The sequence below is a fragment of the Chaetodon auriga genome, chromosome 23 (assembly GCF_051107435.1).
Source record: "Chaetodon auriga isolate fChaAug3 chromosome 23, fChaAug3.hap1, whole genome shotgun sequence".
NCBI classification, from domain to species: domain Eukaryota; kingdom Metazoa; phylum Chordata; class Actinopteri; order Chaetodontiformes; family Chaetodontidae; genus Chaetodon; species Chaetodon auriga.
In genome coordinates, this window is record NC_135096.1 from 1,225,239 (window position 1) to 1,250,108 (window position 24,870).

At 38.4% G+C, this 24,870-nt stretch overlaps 2 protein-coding genes across 2 annotated transcripts; one reads left to right on the plus strand and one right to left on the minus strand.

Annotated features, from left to right (window-relative positions):
- The first annotated feature begins 222 nt into the window (after nucleotides 1-222).
- On the plus strand, nucleotides 223-12,796 carry LOC143316303 (uncharacterized). Its single transcript, XM_076724188.1, has 8 exons — nucleotides 223-283; nucleotides 3,551-3,623; nucleotides 9,067-9,240; nucleotides 9,679-9,852; nucleotides 10,907-10,953; nucleotides 11,122-11,495; nucleotides 12,556-12,672; nucleotides 12,761-12,796. The coding sequence occupies exons 1-8, from the start codon at nucleotides 223-225 to the stop codon at nucleotides 12,794-12,796; spliced, it is 1,056 nt and encodes a 351-aa protein (XP_076580303.1).
- Nucleotides 12,797-21,464: 8,668 nt separating this feature from the next.
- On the minus strand, nucleotides 21,465-24,811 carry LOC143315908 (uncharacterized). Its single transcript, XM_076723472.1, has 8 exons — nucleotides 24,683-24,811; nucleotides 24,451-24,585; nucleotides 24,196-24,264; nucleotides 23,986-24,080; nucleotides 23,282-23,408; nucleotides 22,964-23,081; nucleotides 21,729-21,805; nucleotides 21,465-21,608 (listed from the first exon to the last, which is right to left on the minus strand). The coding sequence occupies exons 2-8, from the start codon at nucleotides 24,541-24,543 to the stop codon at nucleotides 21,498-21,500; spliced, it is 690 nt and encodes a 229-aa protein (XP_076579587.1). The 5' UTR covers nucleotides 24,544-24,585; nucleotides 24,683-24,811; the 3' UTR covers nucleotides 21,465-21,497.
- Between the last annotated feature and the right edge of the window lie 59 nt (nucleotides 24,812-24,870).

Sequence of the window (24,870 nt, forward strand, 5' to 3'; positions counted from 1 at the left end):
GTTGAAAACTGACACAACAACATGGCGTGTGGCTCCAGCTGTAGCTCATTGGCTAACAGTTCAGCACCTTTGCAGCAGGTGCATTGTTGTACCTGGATATAAAGGTGCTTTTTATCACTCGGGGTGCAGAAATGTTCTTTCAGAGGTAACAGACAAGAAAGAGCAAAGATGTCTCATCATCCTGAGTCATTAACACAGAAATGAATTCCAATGGAAGACACGATGGCGCTAACATGCTTCCTTCCTGACAACATTGGACAAAAGTCCAATCAGACAGCCACAAGTGTGTTTGATGAGACCCCAAATCTCACAAACCTGTAAACTTCAATCACTTGTAGAGTCACAGTAAAGCAGCATTTTAGCCAAGTCTCCTAAGAGGAGAGGGTCTTTTTCAGCTGTTCATTGCTTTGTTCATCTTTGATTCATATCATGAATTCCATTGACTCCATCTGACGTCTGCAGCTCCGTTCCTTTTGCTGCTAAACAGCTAAAATAACCCACTGACCGACTCTGTCATGTCGTCTGATTGCGATCATCAGCAGAAGCAGCTGGACCAGCTGTCTTTGTAGCTGAAGCATCCCAAACCAACGAAGCAGCTTCAAACAGACCTGCAAATTCGGGCTTGTCAGACAGTTTGATCACTCTTGTTGGTGTAAACTGGTTTCTCCAGTTGGACGACTGTTTAAAGTTTACTTTCATTTTATGCCTTCGGTGTGTCGCAGTTTGTTTTCTCCTCTGAAGCTCCAGCTGAAGGTAAAGTAACTCGTTTCAGGTGTTTTTTAGTCAAGCTGTGGTTAGCTTAGCTTCAGCACAAACGGCATCGATCTGCAGCTCCATCCATTGTTTCTCCAAACTCTGAGTTTAATTGTGAACTCTGGACGAAGGAGCTGAAAGCAGCTCCGTTAAAAACATCGGCCATGTTGTGTGGATGTTTGTGAATGTAAACGCTGGAATAAGAGCAGAAGCAGAGCAAGTTGATCATCAATTGTTGATGTGGAGACAGCAGGAAGGAGCATTCAGAGGGCTGTGAGGAGCTGAAACCTTTTATTTCTCAATTCAATCTGTAACTGTGTCACTAAATGAGCTGTCAGAGCTCTGAACTCTCCTCCAACAGCAACGAGTGTCACTTCTTTTTCTCACTTTGTGCTTCAATGTGATCAAGAATCAAATCAAAGATTCCTGTTTTAATATGACCTGAGAGGGCTTGATTGAGACAGGCTTTTATTTTGAAAGGATCTCTCAGTGGTGGAAAGAAACTAATTTACTCAAGTACTGCAGTTAAGTACAGTCTAGAAGGACTTGTATTTTGTTTGATTATTTCTACTCCATAAATATTTGACTTTTACTTCATTTTGTGACTTTTCAAATTAAGACTTTAAATCAAAACAAATGATCAGTCCGTTAAACTTCCTAAAATCGATAAAACAGATAAAAGTTGCTCCGCGTTGACCAACTCCAACATTAAAGTACTCATTACCCATCAGTGATACAATAATCCAGTAATCTAACTGTTCAAGGAGCCGTTCTGATGGACTTTGTTCTCACAGGTGAAATCTAATATTTGTTGCTGCCACATTAGTTTGTGTGAAGTGAAGCTTCATTTTTGATCTCAGTTTAATCATCACGCTGCCTCTGTGGACTTGGGCTCCTTATCAAGGTTCAGCACTCAGCTTCATTGTCTTTATAACAGGAATGACGAATGAAATGCAGTTACAACTCCTCCACACTGAACACACAGAACACAGATACAAATATATTCAAAGATTTGACACGAGAATAAAACACTGAAACAGAGCAAAGTTTAGAACATTATCACAAAAGAAATAAAAAGGAAAACTAAGTTAGATTGACAGGAAGATACAGTACATATATATACATACACATATACACAGATAATCATGTACAGTATGAGCGTAATATACAAGTTATACTGCAAAACCTGAGACAGTGGGAGTGAGGGCAGTGCAAAGGTGATGGTGGTTTTGTGCAAAAGAAGAACAACAGAGCAGAATAATTCAATGTAAAATCCACGAATGCAGTAAAATGTCAAGAACAATTCTCAATGTGAAACCTGACGAACATGTCGAGCTGAGGTCCATCACAATCATCTGGAGACACTTTGTCACAGTCGGTCCACTTTTACGTCACGACCACTTTATTAATATTGAGGATCGTTCAGCCATAAAGAAACTTTCAGTCATGTTGAATTTACTGAATATTCCACAAACTGAAGCTTCCTGTCAGATTCAGTCAGTGTGTGTCAGTGGATGTCGTCCAGGCATCAAGTGTGTGTTCACTCCACTGCAGCTTCACGGCGCCATCTAGTGGACTGATAGAAGTACAGCAGCTCGGCCTCACACTGCTGTCTGACCGCATTCAGCTGACACTGATATGAAAGACGAGATAACAGCCAATCAGAGGAGGAGCAGCTCATATTAGGACAGGAGAAACCACGAAAGGATGAATTCAGCTGATGTGCACATGAATGATTTGTGTTTCCTCTCCAGATCAAAGTGTGTGTGAGCTGACGTGAGTTCAGCAGCATGAATCGGTGTGAGGACAGAGAGGAGGGAGTCCGTCCCTCTAAAACCAGTCTGTGTGGGGACGATGACGGCCAGACCGAAGCTCAGAGGTGAGACCAGGATCTCTGACTGTCCAGGACTCGTCTCCATGTCAGAGCACTCGAATCTCTCCACCATCGTTATTCACACTCAAAGCTCTGTGTGTGTTGTGTTGAAGGCCAGAGCAGCAGGACCCACCAGACTCTGCTGGACCTGGACCTGGACCTGGACCTGGACCTGGACCTGGACCTGGACCTGGACCTGGACCCAGCTGTGTGTCCTTCAGGAGTGACCAGTCAAAGGGTCGCCTCTTTAATTTTAAACAGCAACATGTCTCTGACAGACAGTAAGTTGTTCTCAGTATTAAACTCGTGTTGGACAATTTGACCTGAAATGTCCATATGTCCTCCTCATGTTGTCCACTGCTGATGTTTGTCCTCATTAAATCCAGTCTGACCAGTTGTCCTTCTAATGTTCATGTTGTCCTAGAATGATGATGAAGGTTAGAGCTAGATTAGTGTTAGAGGACATTTGTCCAGTCTGTCCCTAAACAGCACTGACATGTCCACATGTGGACACTGAAAGCTGAGGATAATATGAGGCTTCAGCACAAATCCAGTGGGGACCTTCCAAAGTCTCTTTACCATCAAACTTCCTCTTTGAATGTTGGACTAAAATGCTTCAGTGACCATCGTCTCTAAATAAGAGTCAGGATATTTGTGCTGAGTCTCGTGATGCAAACGTTAGAAAACAGACCAACAGAGTCGGTGCTGATGGACTCCACAGTTTAGTATGTTGTCTGTCAATCACAGTAAAATCTGCTAAGAAATCTGAAACTGAAATCTGAAATCATTCAGCTTCATGTTTGATTGAACTTTGGTGTGTTGATCCTTTTCTTGTTGATAGCTGCTAGTTTCTCCAGCAGCTTCTGAGTCTGAAGAAGAAAAAGTCCATTTCCATCCCTGGTGTTCTTCCTCTGTGTCTGACAGGGTCTATGGGAGAAGAGCCTCTGCTGGACCTGGACCTGGACCTGGACCTGGACCTGGACGTGAATCTGACTCTGTACCTGGACCCAGCTGTGTGTCCTTGAAGAGTGAACGGTCGATGGGTCGCCTCATTGAGTTTAAAGGAGATCGACCGTCTGCTGCAAAGAGGTAAACTCTTAATAACATTAAAATATTACAGATTCTTGTTTGAACTGTTATTTATCAGAGAAGTTTTTTTTAAACCTGTTTGTTTATTTTCAGCATCGTTCTTCTTCTCATTCGTTTATATCCTCACATGTGGAAGCTGCCCAGTATAACCAGTCTTCAACTCTTGACTCCAGTTGAACATTTCCTCCACACACACCTTCTGACTGATGACTGCATGAGTATAAAACAGTGACTTGATTGAGGCTAACAGATGCTAACGAAGGCTAACCCTGATTCCACTGAGTTCCTCCATCAAATCAACATGTTGTGGTTTTCAGTCATGTGACAACACAAACACAAACATGTCAGTGATAACAGCTGGACTGAGATCAGCTGCTGTCACACAGAATGAAGCAACACAGAGAGTCTGAGGAAACACACAGTCTGTTTGTGATTGATGCTGCTGATGGATTCACAAAGTCAAGAACGACACTGACGGCAGCATCATGGCGCCTCACATCAGGCTGGAGTTGTGCCTCTGTGAAAACGTCTGACGCAAAGAAGGGTGTTATGGGTAACTAAAGGCTGCAGGAGCTCAGAGAGGAGACAAAGCTCAAATATGTGTTGTGTGTCCAACAAGTGAACAAGAACAAATACATGTTGTCCAAGAATAAAAGAAAGAGCCAGAACAACTTCTATGAGCAACAGCTGCACCTGTTTCCTTCATGTAGTCCAGAGAAGAACGTTCCAGCTTTCATTTGAAACACAGCTGGATGTGAAATCACCCTCAGCTTTGCTTTGATCCAGTATTCTCTGCTTCTCTCTTTGCTTTTCTCATGTTTCACTCACTTTATTGTGACTCACTGCCAATTTGTGCTGGACAGGTAGCATCCAGTTAGCTTGTGTGAGCTGTGTGATGCTGTCCACAGTATTATAGGGGTCAATGAGAACTGGAGGGACTCAACCAGACAAGCTGGTGAACCAACACAGTAAAGTGAAAGCTGCACAGAAATGCAGACTGGACTGTTGATTCACGGTGGGATCAGCAGTGATATGAGCAACACTTTAATGTCAGTGGAAACCATCTGATTCAATGTTGGAATCAACATTTCAGCTCAAAGGACCTTCAGCTGGTGTTTGTCTCTGTGTGGACGGACATGATGTGAGCTAATTCTTCATGATTCCTCCACAGAGTCCACCAGGAGAGCTCAGAGGTTCCCAGTGGTCAGTCTGCCCAGCAGCATCAAACTCACCTGGACTCCATATTTCTGGTCTGTACATGTACAACAGCTGCTTTCACATCTGTTCTGTTCACAATAATCTCCACGCTGCACTTTTTAGACCATTGGACCGTCAGTCTGTCCAACATGGATCTGATGTTTGTTTCCATGATTTCAGTTTGTGCCATTCATATAATCTTCTGTTCCAGCTGCTGGAGGAGAACATTGTCTCTTTTGTGAGGAACGAGCTGAAGAAGATCAAGACGGTTCTGAGTTCAGATGACCTAGAATGCTTAGAGAGTCAGGGGGAGGATGAGTATGATCATGAAGAGCAGAGGAGGAGCAGCGAGGCATTTCTGAAGATCACGCTGCACTTCCTGAGGAGAATGAAGGAGGAGCTGGCTGAGCGTCTGCAGAGCAGTAAGAGGATTTCTCTAAAGGTTTAACGGCTGGATCAGTGGAACATTCACTGATGTCTCAACAGATGAACCAAAATATGTTCAGACAAGGACATTAAATTCTCATCTGAACTTTATCAATCACTTATTGATTTATTTGTTGTTTCTTCATTCAGAACTTTTTGCTCCAGTTTGTCGGCGTCAACTTAAATCTAACCTGAAGGAGAAGTTCCAGTGTGTGTTTGAGGGGATCGCTAAAGCAGGAAAGCGGACCTTCCTGAATCAGATCTACACAGAGCTCTTCATCACAGAGGGAGGGACTGGACAGGTCAATGATGAACATGAGGTCAGACAGATTGAAAAAGCATCCAGGAAACCACACGGACCAGAAACCACAATCAGACAAGAAGACATCTTTAAACCACCTGGACGAGATGAACCAATCAGAACAGTGATGACAAAGGGAGTGGCTGGCATTGGGAAGACGGTCTTAACACAGAAGTTCACTCTGGACTGGGCTGAAGACAAAGCCCACCAGGACATACAGTTCATGTTTCCATTCACTTTCAGAGAGCTGAATGTGCTGAGAGAGAAAAAGCTCAGCTTGGTGGAACTTGTTCATCACTTCTTCCCTGAAACCAAAGAAGCAGGAATCTGCAGGTTTGATGAGTTCAGGGTTTTGTTCATCCTTGACGGTCTGGATGAGTGTCGACTTCCTCTGGGCTTCCACTACAATGAGATCCTGACTGATGTTACAGAGTCCACCTCAGTGGATGTGGTACTGACAAACCTCATCAGGAGGAACCTGCTTCCCTCTGCTCGCCTCTGGATAACCACACGACCTGCAGCAGCCAATCAGATCCCTCCTGAGTGTGTTGACATGGTGACAGAGGTCAGAGGGTTCACTGATGAACAGAAGGAGGAGTACTTCAGGAAGAGGTTCAGAAACAAGGAGCAGGCCAACAGAATCATCTCCCACATCAAGACATCACGAAGCCTCCACATCATGTGCCACATCCCGGTCTTCTGCTGGATCACTGCTACAGTTCTGGAGGATGTGATGAAGACCAGAGAGGAAGGAGAGTTGCCCAAGACCCTGACTCAGATGTACATCCACTTCCTGGTGGTTCAGTCCAAAGTGAAAAACATGAAGTATGATGGAGGAGCTGAGTCAGATCCTCAGTGGACTCCAGAGAGCAGGAAGATGATTGAGTCTCCGGGTAAACTGGCTTTTGAGCAGCTGCAGAAAGGAAACCTGATCTTCTACAAATCAGACCTGACAGAGTGTGGCATCGATATCAGAGCAGCCTCAGTGTACTCAGGAGTGTTCACACAGATCTTCAAGGAGGAGAGAGGACTGTACCAGGACAAGGTGTTCTGCTTCGTCCATCTGAGTGTTCAGGAGTTTCTGGCTGCTCTTCATGTCCATCTGACCTTCATCAAGTCTGGAGTCAATCTGCCGTCAGAAGAACAAGCAACCTCCTGGTGGTCTAAAGTCTTTAGAGACAGAGAACATGAACTAACACAGCTACACCAGAATGCTGTGGACAAGGCCTTACAGAGTCCAAATGGACACCTGGACTTGTTCCTCCGATTCCTCCTGGGACTTTCCCTGCAGACCAATCAGACTCTCCTACGAGGTCTGCTGACACAGACAGGAAGTGGCTCAAAGTCCAATCAGGTAACAGTCGAGTACATCAAGAAGAAGATTGAAGAGACTCCCTCTGCAGAGAAAAGCATCAATCTGTTCCACTGTCTGAATGAACTGAATGATCGTTCTCTGGTGGATCAGATCCAACAGTCCTTGAGTTCAGGAAGTGTCTCCACAGATGAACTGTCTCCTGCTCAGTGGTCAGCTCTGGTCTTCATCTTAGTGTCATCAGAAAAAGATCTGGACGTGTTTGACCTCAAGAAATTCTCTGCATCAGAGAAGACTCTTCTGAGGCTGCTGCCAGTGGTCAAACCCTCCAACAAAGCTCTGTAAGTACAGAGATAGTGAAGTTTATTCATCAGTAAAAACTCTGATATCTAACTTACTGTTTGCTTCCTTCCTGTGTCTTCTTCAGACTGAGTGGCTGTAACCTCTCAGAGAGAAGCTGTGAAGTTCTGTCCTCAGTCCTCAGATCTCAGTCCTCCAGTCTGAGAGAGCTGGACCTGAGTAACAACAACCTGCAGGATTCAGGAGTGAAGCTGCTGTCTGCTGGACTGGAGAGTCCACACTGTGCACTGGAAACTCTCAGGTCAGATCAAGTTACTGTTTGTATTGACAAGCATAGAGGCTGTATCACGTGTAGCTCTGGAGGATGAACTACAATGTAAGTTTGACAAAACAGCTTTATTTGTTCACTGAGGTTTCCTTCATCAGCCTCTGTGCAGATTCCTGCAAGAAGAGATGTTTGGTTCATTAACACTGTCCCTGCAAATAAGACAAGAGAGACATGCTGACAGAAAACTACGAGCCAATGATAAATGCCAATAGACTCATCAGATGTTCTAATAGCTGCAGTACCAGCAGTGTCAAATGAAACTGGCAGTAAATCAGGACCAAACATAAAACCAGAATTCAAAGTGGTCTCTAGATTCTGTACCTTCATCATTTTTTTTTTAGTGTGTTGAAGATCTGCTGAGTCAGATTTCAAGTGTTAATGTGACCTGAAGCAAACCTGTGGCTGAAAACAACATGAAGCATCAGGTTTGCTCTGCTGTGGTCACACGGCTTTGAACGTCTGGCTCAGCAGGTCTGCAGACAGAACGTATTCACTCAGCTGAGAGTCTTGATCCTCATAGAGAAAACCATCAGGAGAAGAATTAAAGTTCAGTCTGAAACTGTGAACAGAACCTCGTCTGGAGCAGGTCAGGTGTGGGCAGGGTTTGTTTTGACCAGAGAGAGAGGACTCATCAGGGAAGATGGCAACTGCAGGGTCCATCCAATGGCTGGACAGGCTGCTGTTGGCAGGTGCTGGTCCAGTCTCAGAGCTGGGTCTGGGTCCAGCTCGCCAGAGAATGAAGCAAAGTGGTGCTTGATGTGTGTGGCCATCAGGAGGGATTGTGACAGCCTAAACCACAGACACAACCAGAGCTCCACAGAACATAGCCTCTATGGCTGACTCAAACTGTTCCTCTGAATATATCACACAACTCTGAGCTTTCAGTCAGTGGAACAGCAGCACAGCTGTGTTCTTACAGACATGAGGACAATGAATGGACGCCTGCGTGGACTGAGAGATGCTCAGTGAATTATTTCCTACCAGCTCAGTGAACTTGTAGCTGAAACTTCAGTGTCACTCACAAAGATAGGAAATTTGTGTTTCAGTCTCTCAGACTCTGAAACTTCACTGCTGAAAATATCTGAAGTATATTCAGATTATCTGTTTGCACAAAACCTTTTCAAACATGGAAAAATATTTCTACAGCTAAACTTTCATTTGTGAGATTTTTTCAATCAAACTCACACATTCAGATTCGTGCATACTATTTTTTCACATTCACACAAAAGACAATGTTCAACTGAAGGCTGTGAAATTATTTCTGAACATCATTTCACAAAAACTCAAAATATCAAGCCTCATTTTCTCCCAGATTCATTTTTTATATCATGTGACGTTGGTTTCTGGATGTCTGTTTATTCCTGATTCAGTGATGATTTATTGTCACATCTACAACATGTTTATGATGGAACAGCAAAGATTTGAACGCACGCTGAGAAGAGACTCAACATTTTGAAATAAATGTTCTTTTTCTTCTTCTTCTTCAGACTGAGTGGCTGTAACCTCTCAGAGAGAAGCTGTGAAGTTCTGTCCTCAGTCCTCAGATCCCAGTCCTCCAGTCTGAGAGAGCTGGACCTGAGTAACAACAACCTGCAGGATTCAGGAGTGAAGCTGCTGTCTGCTGGACTGGAGAGTCCACACTGTGCACTGGAAACTCTCAGGTCAGATCAAGTTACTGTTTGTTGTGAAAACGTTGACGTCTTTCTTTAACCTCAGAAATCCACACATTTGACATATACACACATTGATTGGCTGATTTTTTTTTTCTCTCAGTGTACCTTTTATTATTTAAGTCTGCCTGAGATGGAAATCCTCATTTAGGTTTTCTCATGTGACTTGTGACATGTGATTAGTGGACGTCACTTTATTCCTGATTCAGTCATGATTAATTACCACAAAGGTGTCACTGAGGACCTCAGGAAGTGAAGTGTCGAGTGTGAAGTCGTTAACCTAAAACACAGAAACTGTTGAGAATTATTATGTGTTGTGTGTAAAATCCTCCCACGTGATCAGATCTCTGCATTTTGAGAGCAATGATTTGACGGACACAGCAGGACCCTCAGATGATCTTCCATGTGTGTTGTTCTGTGTGTTTTCAGGCTATCTGGCTGTCTAATCACAGAGGAAGGCTGTACTTCTCTGGCCTCAGCTCTGAGATCCAACCCCTCCCATCTGAGAGAGCTGGATCTGAGCTACAATCATCCAGGAGACTCAGGAGTGAAGCTGCTGTCTGCTGGACTGGAGGATCCTCACTGCAGACTGGACACTCTCAGGTATGAAGAGGCTGCTGCAGCCACAGTCAGTCAGTGTGAAAGAGGAGGAAGAGCTGGAAACGTGTTGTCTGTCTTTTTGGTTGATGGTGGATGTGAGTGAGACATGAACAATCACACATGTAGGAAACCTTTGTCCTTTGATCATAACATAAACACTGGTTGAACATGAAAAGGACATATTTGTGTTGGAGGTCTCAAGGAGAACATCTCCAGGAACACACATGATAATGACCTGTTGGTCATAATTGATGCAGTTTGGACAGATCTCTGCATGGAAAAAGAACTGTCTGTCAGTTTGACAAATGTCCTTTTTGTCCTCAAAAGACATAAAAACAAGCTTCCAATAAGTCCAAAGCAGTTCTATTTAGTTCAAACTGCTGGAACCTGACAACCACAAGACAGAGCAGGACTTTTGAGATGCTTCATTCAAGTGTTTTTCTCAAAATGTTGGACTGTTCCTTCATCAGTGGAGAACAATTGGACTGATCATGGTCTTCACAGCAAACATGGCTTGTAAATATTTCCATGTGCAGACATCAAGTGGCTCTTCTTGTTCTGGTGAACTTCAGGAAGTTTGACATGAAAAGATTTCCCCACAACAGAGTCATGATGACTTGTCTCAGATATTGAATTTATTGACAGTATTCACACTTCTAATGAACACATGAAGCATGGTCACATATGGGACATGACGAGGAGAACCGTGTCCAATAATCAATGATTAAAGCTCTGTTGGTTTGTTCAGTGAAGACAAAGTCAGACTGATTATTGATCATCACAGGTGGGAGAGCGAGAGAGCGATCAATGAGTGAAGCAGCTTTGAATAGAAGTCAGCAACAGATTGAAATGAGGAAATGAGCTGATGAAGGCAGATTTAATGATGAGAGAGAATCAGTGTCGCTGTCAGTGTCTGAGCAGAGCTGAAGAGGTTTAGGGGCAGCAGGGAGAAGCAGGCCGGATCAACATGTTGTGTTTGTGTGTATGAGAGTTGTGTAACGTCCATGTTTGCATGCTGAAAGAGGACGTGCTGCTCTGACCCCCCTCCTCCTTTCAGGGTGGAGCCTGCTGGAGTCCGATGGTTGAGAGCAGGTCTGAGGAAGTGTAAGTGTGTCTTTAATTTGACTGATGAAAACAAAGCAGAGCACATTCAGCCATCTTCAAACTGTGACATCACTCATTCACATCTCTGATGTCATCATCAAACTGTCCATCAATCAACAGATGATGGATCAATAACTGCAGCTGTTTTCTTCTTCTTCTCTCCATCAGATTCCTGTGAACTCAAACTGGACACAAACACAGTGAACAGAAGGATCAAACTGTCTGACAACAAGAGGACGATGACGTATGTGAAGGAGGATCAGTCATATCCTGATCATCCAGACAGGTTTGACTGGTGTCCTCAGCTGCTGTGTGGAACTGGTCTGACTGGTGGCAGTTACTGGGAGGTCAAGTGGAGAGGAGAGGTTTTTGTATCAGTGAGTTACAGAAGAATCAGAAGGAAAGGAGACAGGAGAGAGTGTTTGTTTGGAGGGAATGATCAGTCTTGGAGTCTGTGCTGCTCTGATGGTCATTACTCTGTCTGTCACAATAACAGAATAACATCCTCCTCCTCCTCCTCCTCCTCCTCTGTCTCTCACAGAGTAGGAGTGTATGTGGACTGTCCTGCTGGCACTCTGTCCTTCTACATAGTCTCCTCTGACTCACTGATCCACCTCCACAACTTCAACACCACATTCACTGAACCTCTTTATCCTGGCTTTGGGTTCTGGCCCTGGTCCGGGTCTGGTTCCTCAGTGTCTCTGTGTCCTCTGTAGGAGGGAGAGTCTCCTTGAGTCAGTTGAGTCTGTGCAGGATCTCAGTCACATCAGTCTTTCAGGTTATTGGAATAAATTGATCAATGAACTTTGTTGAAAATGATTGAAAAGATTCCTCATTTACTTTGTGAACTTCTTCCACTTCCAGTCCTTTAAAGATGGAAGCTGTGTTATTCTCAGTATTAATTGTTTTAGTGGTAGCAGTAAATGAGAAAATAGGGCCAATATATGAATAGAAGTTAATATTGTTATTTATTCTATGTTATTGTTTATTTTGTCACCCTTCCCTCTAATCTATCCCGGTCATCATTTATATCATCATCACCATCCTTATAACTATATATATACACACACACACACACACACACACACACACACACATATATATATACACACACACACACACACACACACACATACATATATATACTATGGCATGCCGTTCAGGAAATTAATCTTTGAATATATTGAATCAAACTGTGAATATATTGAATGAACCATGAATATATGGAATGAAACCTTGAATATATTGAATGAAACTTTGACTATATTGAATGAAACTTGAATATATTGAATGAAACTTTGAATATGTTGAATGAAACTTTGAATATATTGAATGAAACTTGAATATATTGAATGAAACTTGACTGACGTCAACAAGACACTGCCGCCATCTTGTAATTAGTATCGTGTCATGTGTGGATGCTGCTGCAGCAAAACGTGACATGAGTCAGTCAGCACGGGACCTCGTTGCTGCAATTTTATGCAACGAGGACATGATAAACTCATTAGCAAATGCGTGCCAAAATCCAGATATCCGTAGGACTACCCAACACCGGACAACCACTTCTGATGAAGAAGTTCGGTCACTTTTTAATCGTGGCAGACCTCCAACAGGCCAGGCAGCCCAGGCCAACCTCATGCCTTCCATCCCCCAGGAGTGCCCCACAGCCCCTGTGTACAATCTTCGCCCATACACAAAGAGGGGCCCAAGACACAGGAGGTAAGCACATAGCTAGGCTTTATTTAAAACTTAGTGCAGATCTCCACCAGGCATGTAAAGGTGTAATAAATGCGCCTGCTCTGTGCAGGCTCACGTCTTGGACGACCTGTTTATTTACACTTAAAGTCTATTTCTGACAATAGCCGTTTAATCGCGAGGTTGATGCTAAAAGGCACGTTAAACAAATATATTACATACATTTTTATACACATATCAACATTTTTACAACAGGCGGAGTAGTGTGTGTGTGTGTGTTGCTTTGTGGACAGAGAAGTGTGAAAAGAAGCTATGATGAGCCCCGGTACCAGGGCGTCTTCTTCATAAAAAAAAAAGCAGAGCTATTAACGGAAGACTCTGCTGTGTGTAGAGGTCTGTACGGTTACATAGTAGCATCCTGATATCGTTTTCAGGTGATTTCATGAAGGTAAAATATAATGAATGGCCGTTCAGTATGGCACTGAGGTCAAGCCAGCCCTCAGTTCGAAACGTTTGGTCAAGCCAGCCCTCACTTGGAAAAACGGTGCGCGCATATACTAAACAACACGGCAAGAGCGACATTTCAGAATAAAAGCCCCCTGAATTGTCATATATCTCTGTACTACATGTACATTAACATTCATATTTCTTAAAAACTGCCCGTTATTACTCAACCGTTCCACTTCACACTGATAGTACTCCACCTCAAGAAGACACTCAGCAAAAATCAGCTCAGTCTGATGTAGCATTTCAGAATAAAAGCCCATTGAACTCCCATATTCCAATGTAATACATGTACAATATCAACATTCATATTTCTTAAAAACTGCCCGTTATTATTCAACCGTTCCACTTCAGACTGATAGTACTCCACCTCAAGAAGACACCCAGCAAAAATCAGCCCAGTCTGATGTGGCATTTCAGAATAAAAGCCCTCTGAACAATGTAATACATGTACATTAACATTTAAAATGCAAAATAAGTTGTTGTTGTTTTTTTACCACATTAATCGAAGTTTAATTGTAATTGTATTTCTGATGGTAGTCTGCTTGCCCTACTGTGTATAATAATTTTTTTTTTGCAAATCAAGGTATCTACAATTGCACTACTGTGCATTAATACCGCATTCTGTATGCTGTAAATCATTTCCATTGCATTATTGCACATACTATATAATTCTTCAAATAATCACAATTTCATGTGCATCCAGTTAAATATCATTCCATACCCTACTTGTATATATTATCACATCATGTTATTTAGATAATGCTTATGTACCGGTTAGATGCAATCTGCATTTTGTTGCCCTGTAAATGGGACATGTGCAATGACAATAAAGTTGAATCTAATCTAATATAAATTTGAAATATATTTGAATTTGTTGCTGGCATATACAAGTCTGGCTTAAGTCTATAAAAAAAACTTCAGTTACCCAGGAGTTTAGTCAACAGTCTTTAATAATATCACCAGGAGCAATACAGAGGTGCACAGTGAATCCAATCATAAATGAACAGTTGTACGAACAGACATTCATAAATAAACTCTCATACAAACAAACATTCGTAAATAAACTGTCAGACATTCGTAAATAAACTCTCTTACAAACAGACATTCATAAATAAACTCTCATACAAACAAACATTCGTGAATAAACTCTCTTACAAACAGACATTCGTAAATAAACTCTCTTACAAACAAACATTCGTGAATAAACTCTCTTACAAACAGACATTCGGAAATAAACTGTCATACATACAGACATTCGTAAATAAACTCTCTTACAAACAAGCATTCGTAAATAAACTGTCATACATACAGACATTCGTAAATAAACTCTCTTACAAACAGACATTCATAAATAAACTGTCATACCAACAGACATTCGTAAATAAACACCTCTTACAAACAGACATTCATAAATAAACTCTCATACAAACAAACATTCGTGAATAAACTCTCTTACAAACAGACATTCGGAAATAAACTCTCTTACAAACAAACATTCGTAAATAAACTGTCATACATACAGACATTCGTAAATAAACTCTCTTACAAACAGACATTCATAAATAAACTGTCATACCAACAGACATTCGTAAATAAACTCTTTTACAAACAGACATTCATAAATAAACTTGCTTACAAACAGACATTCGTTAATAAACTGTCATACCAACAGACATTCGTAAATAAACTCTCTTACAAACAGACATTCATAAATAAACTCTCATACAAACAAACATTCGTGAATAAACTCTCTTACAAACAGACATTCGTAAATAAACTCTCTTACAGACATTCATAAATAAACTCTCTTACAAACAGACATTCATAAATAAACTTGCTTACGAACAGACATTCGTTAATAAACTGTCATACCAACAGACATTCGTAAATAAACTCTCTTACAAACAGACATTCATAAATAAACTCTCATACAAACAAACATTCGTAAATAAACTGTCATACCAACAGACATTCGTAAATAAACTCTCTTTCAAACAAACATTCATTGTTATGACCCTTAGATGGATTACGCTAGGGAAAAAGGGAAGCAACACGGTGCCGTGATGTTAAAAAAGACAGAATGCCATTTATTGTTTAATGCAAACCAAAACCACCACAACAATTATTGCCAACAACAAACAAAACCCAAATATAGAAATAACTAAGGGTGAGGGCGGCGGGTGGCGGCAAATCATAAAACAAACAAAACACAGCTACGCCTAACTTAAATTCCACCCCAAAATTGACTAGCCAATCAAGAACAACAAAAAGAAGAAATTTAGCTGCCTGCCCTGTTTCTTACCTCAACCAAAAATTACACGGGGACCACCACCCATAAACCTAATGCGCAAACAAAAAATTGCCGGTGGTGTGGTGTACGGTGATGTGTGTAAAACAAAATAAACTAACTATAGCCCAGCTTCCCAAACCTAGTGCCTCAGTGCAATTAATTGAACAAAAATATCGACTCACGGTCAGTACTAAATTTTACAAGTTTTTCAAAGAGGCACGACGAGGCGAAATGATCACTGAAATCACAGCCGCACCCGGGCGTCGACAGCACACACTTTTTATAATGTGCGCGCGTGCCCGGATTGGAGAGGAGAGACCAGCTGGAGCCACTGGATTGGTCGGGAACACTCACGGAGGGGGGGCGGTTCTGGGACTGGAGAGAGAGAGCATCTCCAAATTAGGAGCCGCCGCGAAAGGGAATCCCCGGTGACGTCATGGGTTCCACGCTGCTGAACTGAAGAGGCTCAAGAACACAAATTAAAAGAACCAAACACCTGAGGCCCGTAACATTCATAAATAAACTCGCTTACAAACAGACATTCGTAAATAAACTCTCTTACAAACAAACATTCGTAAATAAACTGTCATACCAACAGACATTCGTAAATAAACTCTCTTACAAACAGACATTCATAAATAAACTCTCTTACAAACAGACATTCGTAAATAAACTCTCTTACAAACAGACATTCGTAAATAAACTCTCTTACAAACAGATATTCGTAAATAAACTCTTTTACATACAGACATTCATAAATAAACTCTCATACAAACAAACATTCGTAAATAAACTGTCATACCAACAGACATTCGTAAATAAACTCTCTTACAAACAAACATTCGTAAATAAACTGTCATACCAACAGACATTCGTAAATAAACTCTCTTACAAAAAAACATTCGTAAATAAACTGGCTTACAAACAAACATTCGTAAATAAACTCTCTTACAAACAGACATTCGTAAATAAATTCTTTTACAAACAGACATTCATAAATAAACTTGCTTACAAACAGACATTCGTTAATAAACTGCCATACCAACACACATTCGTAAATAAACTCTCTTACAAACAGACATTCATAAATAAACTTGCTTACAAACAGACATTCGTTAATAAACTGTCATACCAACAGACATTCGTAAATAAACTCTCTGACAAACAGACATTCATAAATAAACTCTCATACAAACAGACATTCATAAATAAACTCTCATACAAACAAACATTCGTAAGTAAACTCTCTTACAAACAGACATTCATAAATAAACTCTTTTACAAACAGACATTCATAAATAAACTTGCTTACAAACAGACATTCGTTAATAAACTGTCATACCAACAGACATTCGTAAATAAACTCGCTTACAAACAGACATTCGTAAATAAACTCTCTTACAAACAGAAATTCATTAATAAACTCTCATACAAACAAACATTCGTAAATAAACTGTCATACCAACAGACATTCGTAAATAAACTCTCTTACAAACAGACATTCATAAATAAACTCTTTTACAAACAGACATTCATAAATAAACTTGCTTACAAACAGACATTCGTTAATAAACTGTCATACCAACAGACATTCGTAAATAAACTCGCTTACAAACAGACATTCGTAAATAAACTCTCTTACAAACAGAAATTCATTAATAAACTCTCATACAAACAAACATTCGTAAATAAACTGTCATACCAACAGACATTCGTAAATAAACTCTCTTACAAACAGACATTCGTAAATAAACTCTTTTACAAACAGACATTCATAAATAAACTTGCTTACAAACAAACATTCGTTAATAAACTGTCATACCAACAGACAATCGTAAATAAAATCTCTTACAAACAGACATTCGTAAACAAACTCTTTTACAAACAGGCATTCATAAATAAACTCGCTTACAAACAGACATTCGTTAATAAACTGTCATACATACAGACATTCGTAAATAAACTCTCATACAAACAAACAGTCGTAAATAAACTCGCTTACAAACAGACATTCGTAAATAAACTCTCTTACAAACAAACATTCGTTAAAAAAAACTGTCATACCAACAGACATTCGTAAATAAACTCTCTTACAAACAGACATTCATAAATAAACTCTGTTACAAACAGACATTCGTAAATAAACTCTCTTACAAACAGAAATTCATTAATAAACTCTCATACAAACAAACATTCGTAAATAAACTGTCATACCAACAGACATTCGTAAATAAACTCTCTTACAAACAGACATTCGTAAATAAACTCTTTTACAAACAGACATTCATTAATAAACTTGCTTACAAACAGACATTCGTTAATAAACTGTCATACCAACAGACATTCGTAAATAAACTCTCTTACAAACAGACATTCGTAAACAAACTCTTTTACAAACAGGCATTCATAAATAAACTCGCTTACAAACAGACATTCGTTAATAAACTGTCATACATACAGACATTCGTAAATAAACTCTCATACAAACAAACATTCGTAAATAAACTCGCTTACAAACAGACATTCGTAAATAAACTCTCTTACAAACAAACATTCGTTAAAAAAAACTGTCATACCAACAGACATTCGTAAATAAACTCTCTTACAAACAGACATTCATAAATAAACTCTCATACAAACAAACATTCGTAAATAAACTCTCTTACAAACAGACATTCATAAATAAACTCTCATACAAACAGACATTCGTAAATAAACTCACTTACAAACAGACATTCATAAATAAACTCTCATACAAACAGACATTCGTAAATAAACTCGCTTACAAACAGACATTCGTAAATAAACTCGCTTACAAACAGACATTCGTAAATAAACTCGCTTACAAACAAACACTTGTTAATAAACTGTCATACATACAGACATTCGTAAATAAACTCTCTTACAAACAGACATTCATAAATAAACTCTCTTACAAACAGACATTCGTAAATAAACTCTCTTACAAACAGACATTCGTAAATAAACTCTCTTACAAACAGATATTCGTAAATAAACTCTTTTACATACAGACATTCATAAATAAACTCTCATACAAACAAACATTCGTAAATAAACTGTCATACCAACAGACATTCGTAAATAAACTCTCTTACAAACAAACATTCGTAAATAAACTGTCATACCAACAGACATTCGTAAATAAACTCTCTTACAAAAAAACATTCGTAAATAAACTGGCTTACAAACAAACATTCGTAAATAAACTCTCTTACAAACAGACATTCGTTAATAAACTGTCATACATACAGACATTCGTAAATAAACTCTCATACAAACAAACAGTCGTAAATAAACTCGCTTACAAACAGACATTCGTAAATAAACTCTCTTACAAACAGGCATTCATAAATAAACTCTTTTACAAACAGACATTCATAAATAAACTTGCTTACAAACAGACATTCGTTAATAAACTGTCATACCAACAGACATTCGTAAATAAACTCGCTTACAAACAGACATTCGTAAATAAACTCTCTTACAAACAGAAATTCATTAATAAACTCTCATACAAACAAACATTCGTAAATAAACTGTCATACCAACAGACATTCGTAAATAAACTCTCTTACAAACAGACATTCGTAAATAAACTCTTTTACAAACAGACATTCATAAATAAACTTGCTTACAAACAAACATTCGTTAATAAACTGTCATACCAACAGACAATCGTAAATAAAATCTCTTACAAACAGACATTCGTAAACAAACTCTTTTACAAACAGGCATTCATAAATAAACTCGCTTACAAACAGACATTCGTTAATAAACTGTCATACATACAGACATTCGTAAATAAACTCTCATACAAACAAACAGTCGTAAATAAACTCGCTTACAAACAGACATTCATAAATAAACTCTCTTACAAACAAACATTCGTTAAAAAAAACTGTCATACCAACAGACATTCGTAAATAAACTCTCTTACAAACAGACATTCATAAATAAACTCTGTTACAAACAGACATTCGTAAATAAACTCTCTTACAAACAGAAATTCATTAATAAACTCTCATACAAACAAACATTCGTAAATAAACTGTCATACCAACAGACATTCGTAAATAAACTCTCTTACAAACAGACATTCGTAAATAAACTCTTTTACAAACAGACATTCATTAATAAACTTGCTTACAAACAGACATTCGTTAATAAACTGTCATACCAACAGACATTCGTAAATAAACTCTCTTACAAACAGACATTCGTAAACAAACTCTTTTACAAACAGGCATTCATAAATAAACTCGCTTACAAACAGACATTCGTTAATAAACTGTCATACATACAGACATTCGTAAATAAACTCTCATACAAACAAACATTCGTAAATAAACTCGCTTACAAACAGACATTCGTAAATAAACTCTCTTACAAACAAACATTCGTTAAAAAAAACTGTCATACCAACAGACATTCGTAAATAAACTCTCTTACAAACAGACATTCATAAATAAACTCTCATACAAACAAACATTCGTAAATAAACTCTCTTACAAACAGACATTCATAAATAAACTCTCATACAAACAGACATTCGTAAATAAACTCACTTACAAACAGACATTCATAAATAAACTCTCATACAAACAGACATTCGTAAATAAACTCGCTTACAAACAGACATTCGTAAATAAACTCGCTTACAAACAGACATTCGTAAATAAACTCGCTTACAAACAAACACTTGTTAATAAACTGTCATACATACAGACATTCGTAAATAAACTCTCTTACAAACAAACATTCGTAAATAAACTGTCATACCAACAGACATTCGTAAATAAACTCTCTTACAAACAGACATTCATAAATAAACTCTCATACAAACAAACATTCGTAAATAAACTGTCATACATAGAGACATTCATAAATAAACTCTCTTACAAACACACATTCGTAAATAAACTGTCATACCAACAGACATTCATAAATAAACTCTCTTACAAACAAACATTCGTAAATAAACTGTCATACCAACAGACATTCGTAAATAAACTCTCTTACAAACAGACATTCGTAAATAAACTCTCATACAAACAAACATTCGCAAATAAACTCGCTTACAAACAGACATTCGTAAATAAACTCTCTTACAAACAAACATTCTTAAATAAACTCTCTTACAAATAGACATTCAAAAATAAACTCTCTTACAAACAAACATTCGTAAATAAACTGTCATACAAACAGACATTCGTAAATAAACTGTCATATCAACAGACATTCGTAAATAAACTCTCTTACAAACAGACATTCATAAATAAACTCGCTTACAAACAGACATTCGTTAATAAACTGTCATACCAACAGACATTCGTAAATAAACTCTCTGACAAACAGACATTCATAAATAAATTCTCATACAAACACACATTCGTAAATAAACTCACTTACAAACAGACATTCGTTAATAAACTCTCTTACAAACAAACATTCGTAAATAAACTGTCATACCAACAGACATTCGTAAATAAACTCTCTTACAAACAGACATTCATAAATAAACTCTTTTACAAACAGACATTCATAAATAAACTTGCTTACAAACAGACATTCGTTAATAAACTGTCATACCAACAGACATTCGTAAATAAACTCGCTTACAAACAGACATTCGTAAATAAACTCTCTTACAAACAGAAATTCATTAATAAACTCTCATACAAACAAACATTCGTAAATAAACTGTCATACCAACAGACATTCGTAAATAAACTCTCTTACAAACAGACATTCATAAATAAACTCTTTTACAAACAGACATTCATAAATAAACTTGCTTACAAACAGACATTCGTTAATAAACTGTCATACCAACAGACATTCGTAAATAAACTCTCTTACCAACAGACATTCATAAATAAACTCTCTTACAAACAAACATTCGTTAATAAACTGTCATACCAACAGACATTCGGAAATAAACTCTCTTCCAAAGAGACATTCGTAAATAAACTCTTTTACACACAGACATTCATAAATAAACTCTCATACAAACAAACATTCATAAATAAACTCACACGCACAAGAGGCAATCCCAGCTCTCGTTCTTGGCCTTTTCCAGGTCTTTCGTGTCCATGCCCAGGCACTGCTCATGGAACCATCTCTGACAAGAGTCACATTGGATCTATAAAATGAAAAAGTGTAAATCACAAAGATAGCTGTTAATGTACTAATTAACAACACTCACCCCAAATCCAAAATTAAATATAGAATCACATTCTTACAAAAAAAAAAAACACCTCACCCAATTAGTAACATCGGGTCCAGTTCCAGGAGGCTTCGCCATGGAGCACAAGGCACAGTTACTTGCAACATCAAACACTAAAATATAAATAAAAACAAAAACAAAACAAGAATATCCAGTTAATATGATGATTTTTAGTTTGTGTTGAAGTTATTGAAGTCCTACCTTCTAATAATTTCAAGTAAAACTACTGATTTCTTAAGCATACTTTAAAATGATTTGAATAATTTATACAAAATTAATGGCAAGAGTTTGTGTTTTAATTTCTAGTGTTTTTCCTCTCTGTGGGCAGTGTGGTTTCTCTTCAGCTGTAACTCTCACCAATACTTCCCATTGTATTATCCATTAGCCCTCACTTTTCAAATTCTAACTTGACACGCTTGCCTCATATGTCACTTATTACATACATATACATGTATTTTATTTATTTTTTCTGTATATCTGGGAGTTCGTCCTGCCTTTATAGAAAAGTATTACTTCTAATCAGTTGTTCTTGCCCTCTATGAGAATTTTTTTTTTTCATTTGCCTGGGATGCTTATTTATTTGGTTTTCAACTAGCATCTGCTCTTTTTTAGTTCTTATCTCAATTCATTTTTTTCTCTGTCTGTTAAAAATATTTAATTATGACATTTCTATTTCTGTCAGAACAGACAATTGTTCTACATTGACTAACAGATCCTTTTGTGTACACTATTTGAGTTACTCAACCTTAAAGATAGCCTTGGAGGCTTTCTTCAAGTTAAAAGAAAATGTAACTGACTGCAAAATGTGCCGAGAGAGAAGTAAAATATAGAATGTGTAAATAGCCATTTTTGCCTCTGAGTCTCATTAGATTGTCTTTTATATTAATTATAACCAGGGCACATTACTCGGTCAGTTGATGCACAATTTTATAAGTACCTGCTTTGCTATATCTGACATCTATCAACATTCACTGAATTTTGCTTTAGTCAGACTCTAAATATGCTTGTAGTCTCAGGTCTTGATTTGAGACAAAAGCATTAATTAATTAATGCTTTTGTCATGTGTTGTTCGTGGGTTGGGTGCATTTTCTAGTTGGAAGAATAAAAGGAAGGTTATCTTTGTTAACACTTTTCTGAAGTTAAGGATAATTTTCTGTCAATAATAGAGATTTTCTAAAACATTTATTATTGACCTATTTTCCTTTTAATTTACTTAACAGGTATTAAGTTGGTATTCATAAACACCAAAAACAAACATCTTCCATACAAACCTGAGGATTTCAGTATCTGGAGACCCATTTCTTCCCTTTCACTTGCGATTGCTTTTTTGGAGGTTTCAAAGCTGAAAACAGGGAGAGCTGGAAATCTCTCCATCACTGCCCTTGCCATCTACACCAAGAAACACATAATTATTCAGATTATTTACATCTGTGTTTGTATGTCATTTATAAATACCACGATGAAATAAAACTAATAAAACTTAGTTTTACAAAGAAATTGAGTTATTTTGAATATTTATATTGATTATATAAAAATCTTGAGAGTGCCATAAAAACTGCTATATAAAAATTCCAACTGAAAGCACTTACCATGACAACAATCACCCCGCAGCTACTGCTGTCTCTCTGTGTGGGATGGGTCATCACTCCACCTTTCCATTTCAGGTCCACCCAGTCAGTTTTTCCATATCTTATTCTCCTCATTTTCAGGTACTGACTGTAGGTAATTCATGATGACATTTACCAGAAATCAGTAGTTGTAACAGCTGTGATTTAGCAGTTACTTTTTCATTTGAAGACTTTAGAAAACATACTCTATAGTTACATTATTGTTGGTATATAAATGAAGCTAGGCTTGCAAACAAGTTCACACGGAAAACTTGAGCTGCATAGCTCTACTCGTGTGCCGAGCCTCACCCAATCATACACAAAAGCTCAATTTAGTGCACTATTTGAACAGCGGAATTTAGCCATCTTCCTTTTTGCTGCCATTGATACTGCTGCCAAGCCTAAAAATTGACTAATGCCTATTGTTTGCAGCAGAAATCAAACTGCCAACCCTCTTGCATATATAATGACTTCTATTAGGTGTAAGACCGCAGTGTACATAATTCAAATATAACTTTTCTTCTTTCTTTCTGCAGAGGGTCCCACTTACATCGGCATCATGCACAAAGAGTGAGTGGAGTGCCGACATAGTTACCAGGTGCAAGGCCCTTTATTCAACACAATGAGAAGCAGATGTTGTCCCCACATTATTATGTGTTGGCCAAAAAAAGAAGAGTTATTAATACCTGAATTTCTTTGCTGCAAGGTTGGAATCTGCTTCCTCTCTTGAACTTGCTGAAGGATCCACCAGATAGACTGTTTGCGTGACTGTGTTTATGTACTGAAAAGAATATTTAATTACACAGAAATTAATTCAATAAAAATATGCAAGTTTACATCTTATGAAAATAGTAATATGTATGTCTAATATTTCAATTAAAATTGATCAAACTAACCACAAACTTCCAGTGTGTGTTGTCAATGTTAACAAAGGAAATAATGCCCTGATAACTGCCAAAATTCACCTGTGAAAGAAATATTCATTGTATTAGTCGTTACTTGTTGAAAATGTTAAAACTTTTCCAGTGAAATTTTCTGCCGGATATAATTCCATATGTGGCGTGTAATGCTGAGACAACTGTACTGATTCAACTATTTTTTAATCTGAAAACACATGAATCGTCACACTACAATGTGGCTAATGAGATTACCTTGGACAAGCCATGCCGGGCAACCTGCTCTCGATCCCCAAACAGGATTACACCTGTTAAGTAGTGATTGAGAATGTATACAGTTTTTCCCATTTGCAGGCGGCTCCCAGAAAGGTGAAACAGGGCTTCGATTATCTATGTCATTGAATCAAAAGAGAGAAAAATATTATTGTTTTTTACATTAAAATGAATATTTACATGCTTTTGAAATATAAAAAAGGGAAAAATGTACCTCGCCTGTTAACCACTGGTGAGGTCTCAGCGAACAGAGTTCACTGTGTCGGATGATGAGATGTCCTTTGGTCAAGCAGGGGACCACTGAAACCACAATCTCTGTGGGGTTTTTTTTCCACCAGTCAGCGAGCTTCAGATATGTAACACAAAGATGAACAATATAGAATTTGCCAGCATCCGTTACAA

Excerpts from the sequence above, each read along its gene's own strand:
- LOC143315908 (XM_076723472.1), bottom strand. The coding sequence starts at position 24,543 with ATGGGAAAAACTGTATACATTCTCAATCACTACTTAACAGGTGTAATC. Across the intron at positions 24,265-24,450 it reads CCCGGCATGGCTTGTCCAAG|GTGAATTTTGGCAGTTATCA; the intron begins GTAATCTCATTA and ends TTTCTTTCACAG. Across the intron at positions 24,081-24,195 it reads ACACACACTGGAAGTTTGTG|TACATAAACACAGTCACGCA; the intron begins GTTAGTTTGATC and ends TATTCTTTTCAG.
- LOC143316303 (XM_076724188.1), top strand. The coding sequence starts at position 223 with ATGGCGCTAACATGCTTCCTTCCTGACAACATTGGACAAAAGTCCAAT. Across the intron at positions 284-3,550 it reads GTCCAATCAGACAGCCACAA|GGTCTATGGGAGAAGAGCCT; the intron begins GTGTGTTTGATG and ends TGTGTCTGACAG. Across the intron at positions 11,496-12,555 it reads CCTCCTCTGTCTCTCACAGA|ACCTCCAACAGGCCAGGCAG; the intron begins GTAGGAGTGTAT and ends TAATCGTGGCAG.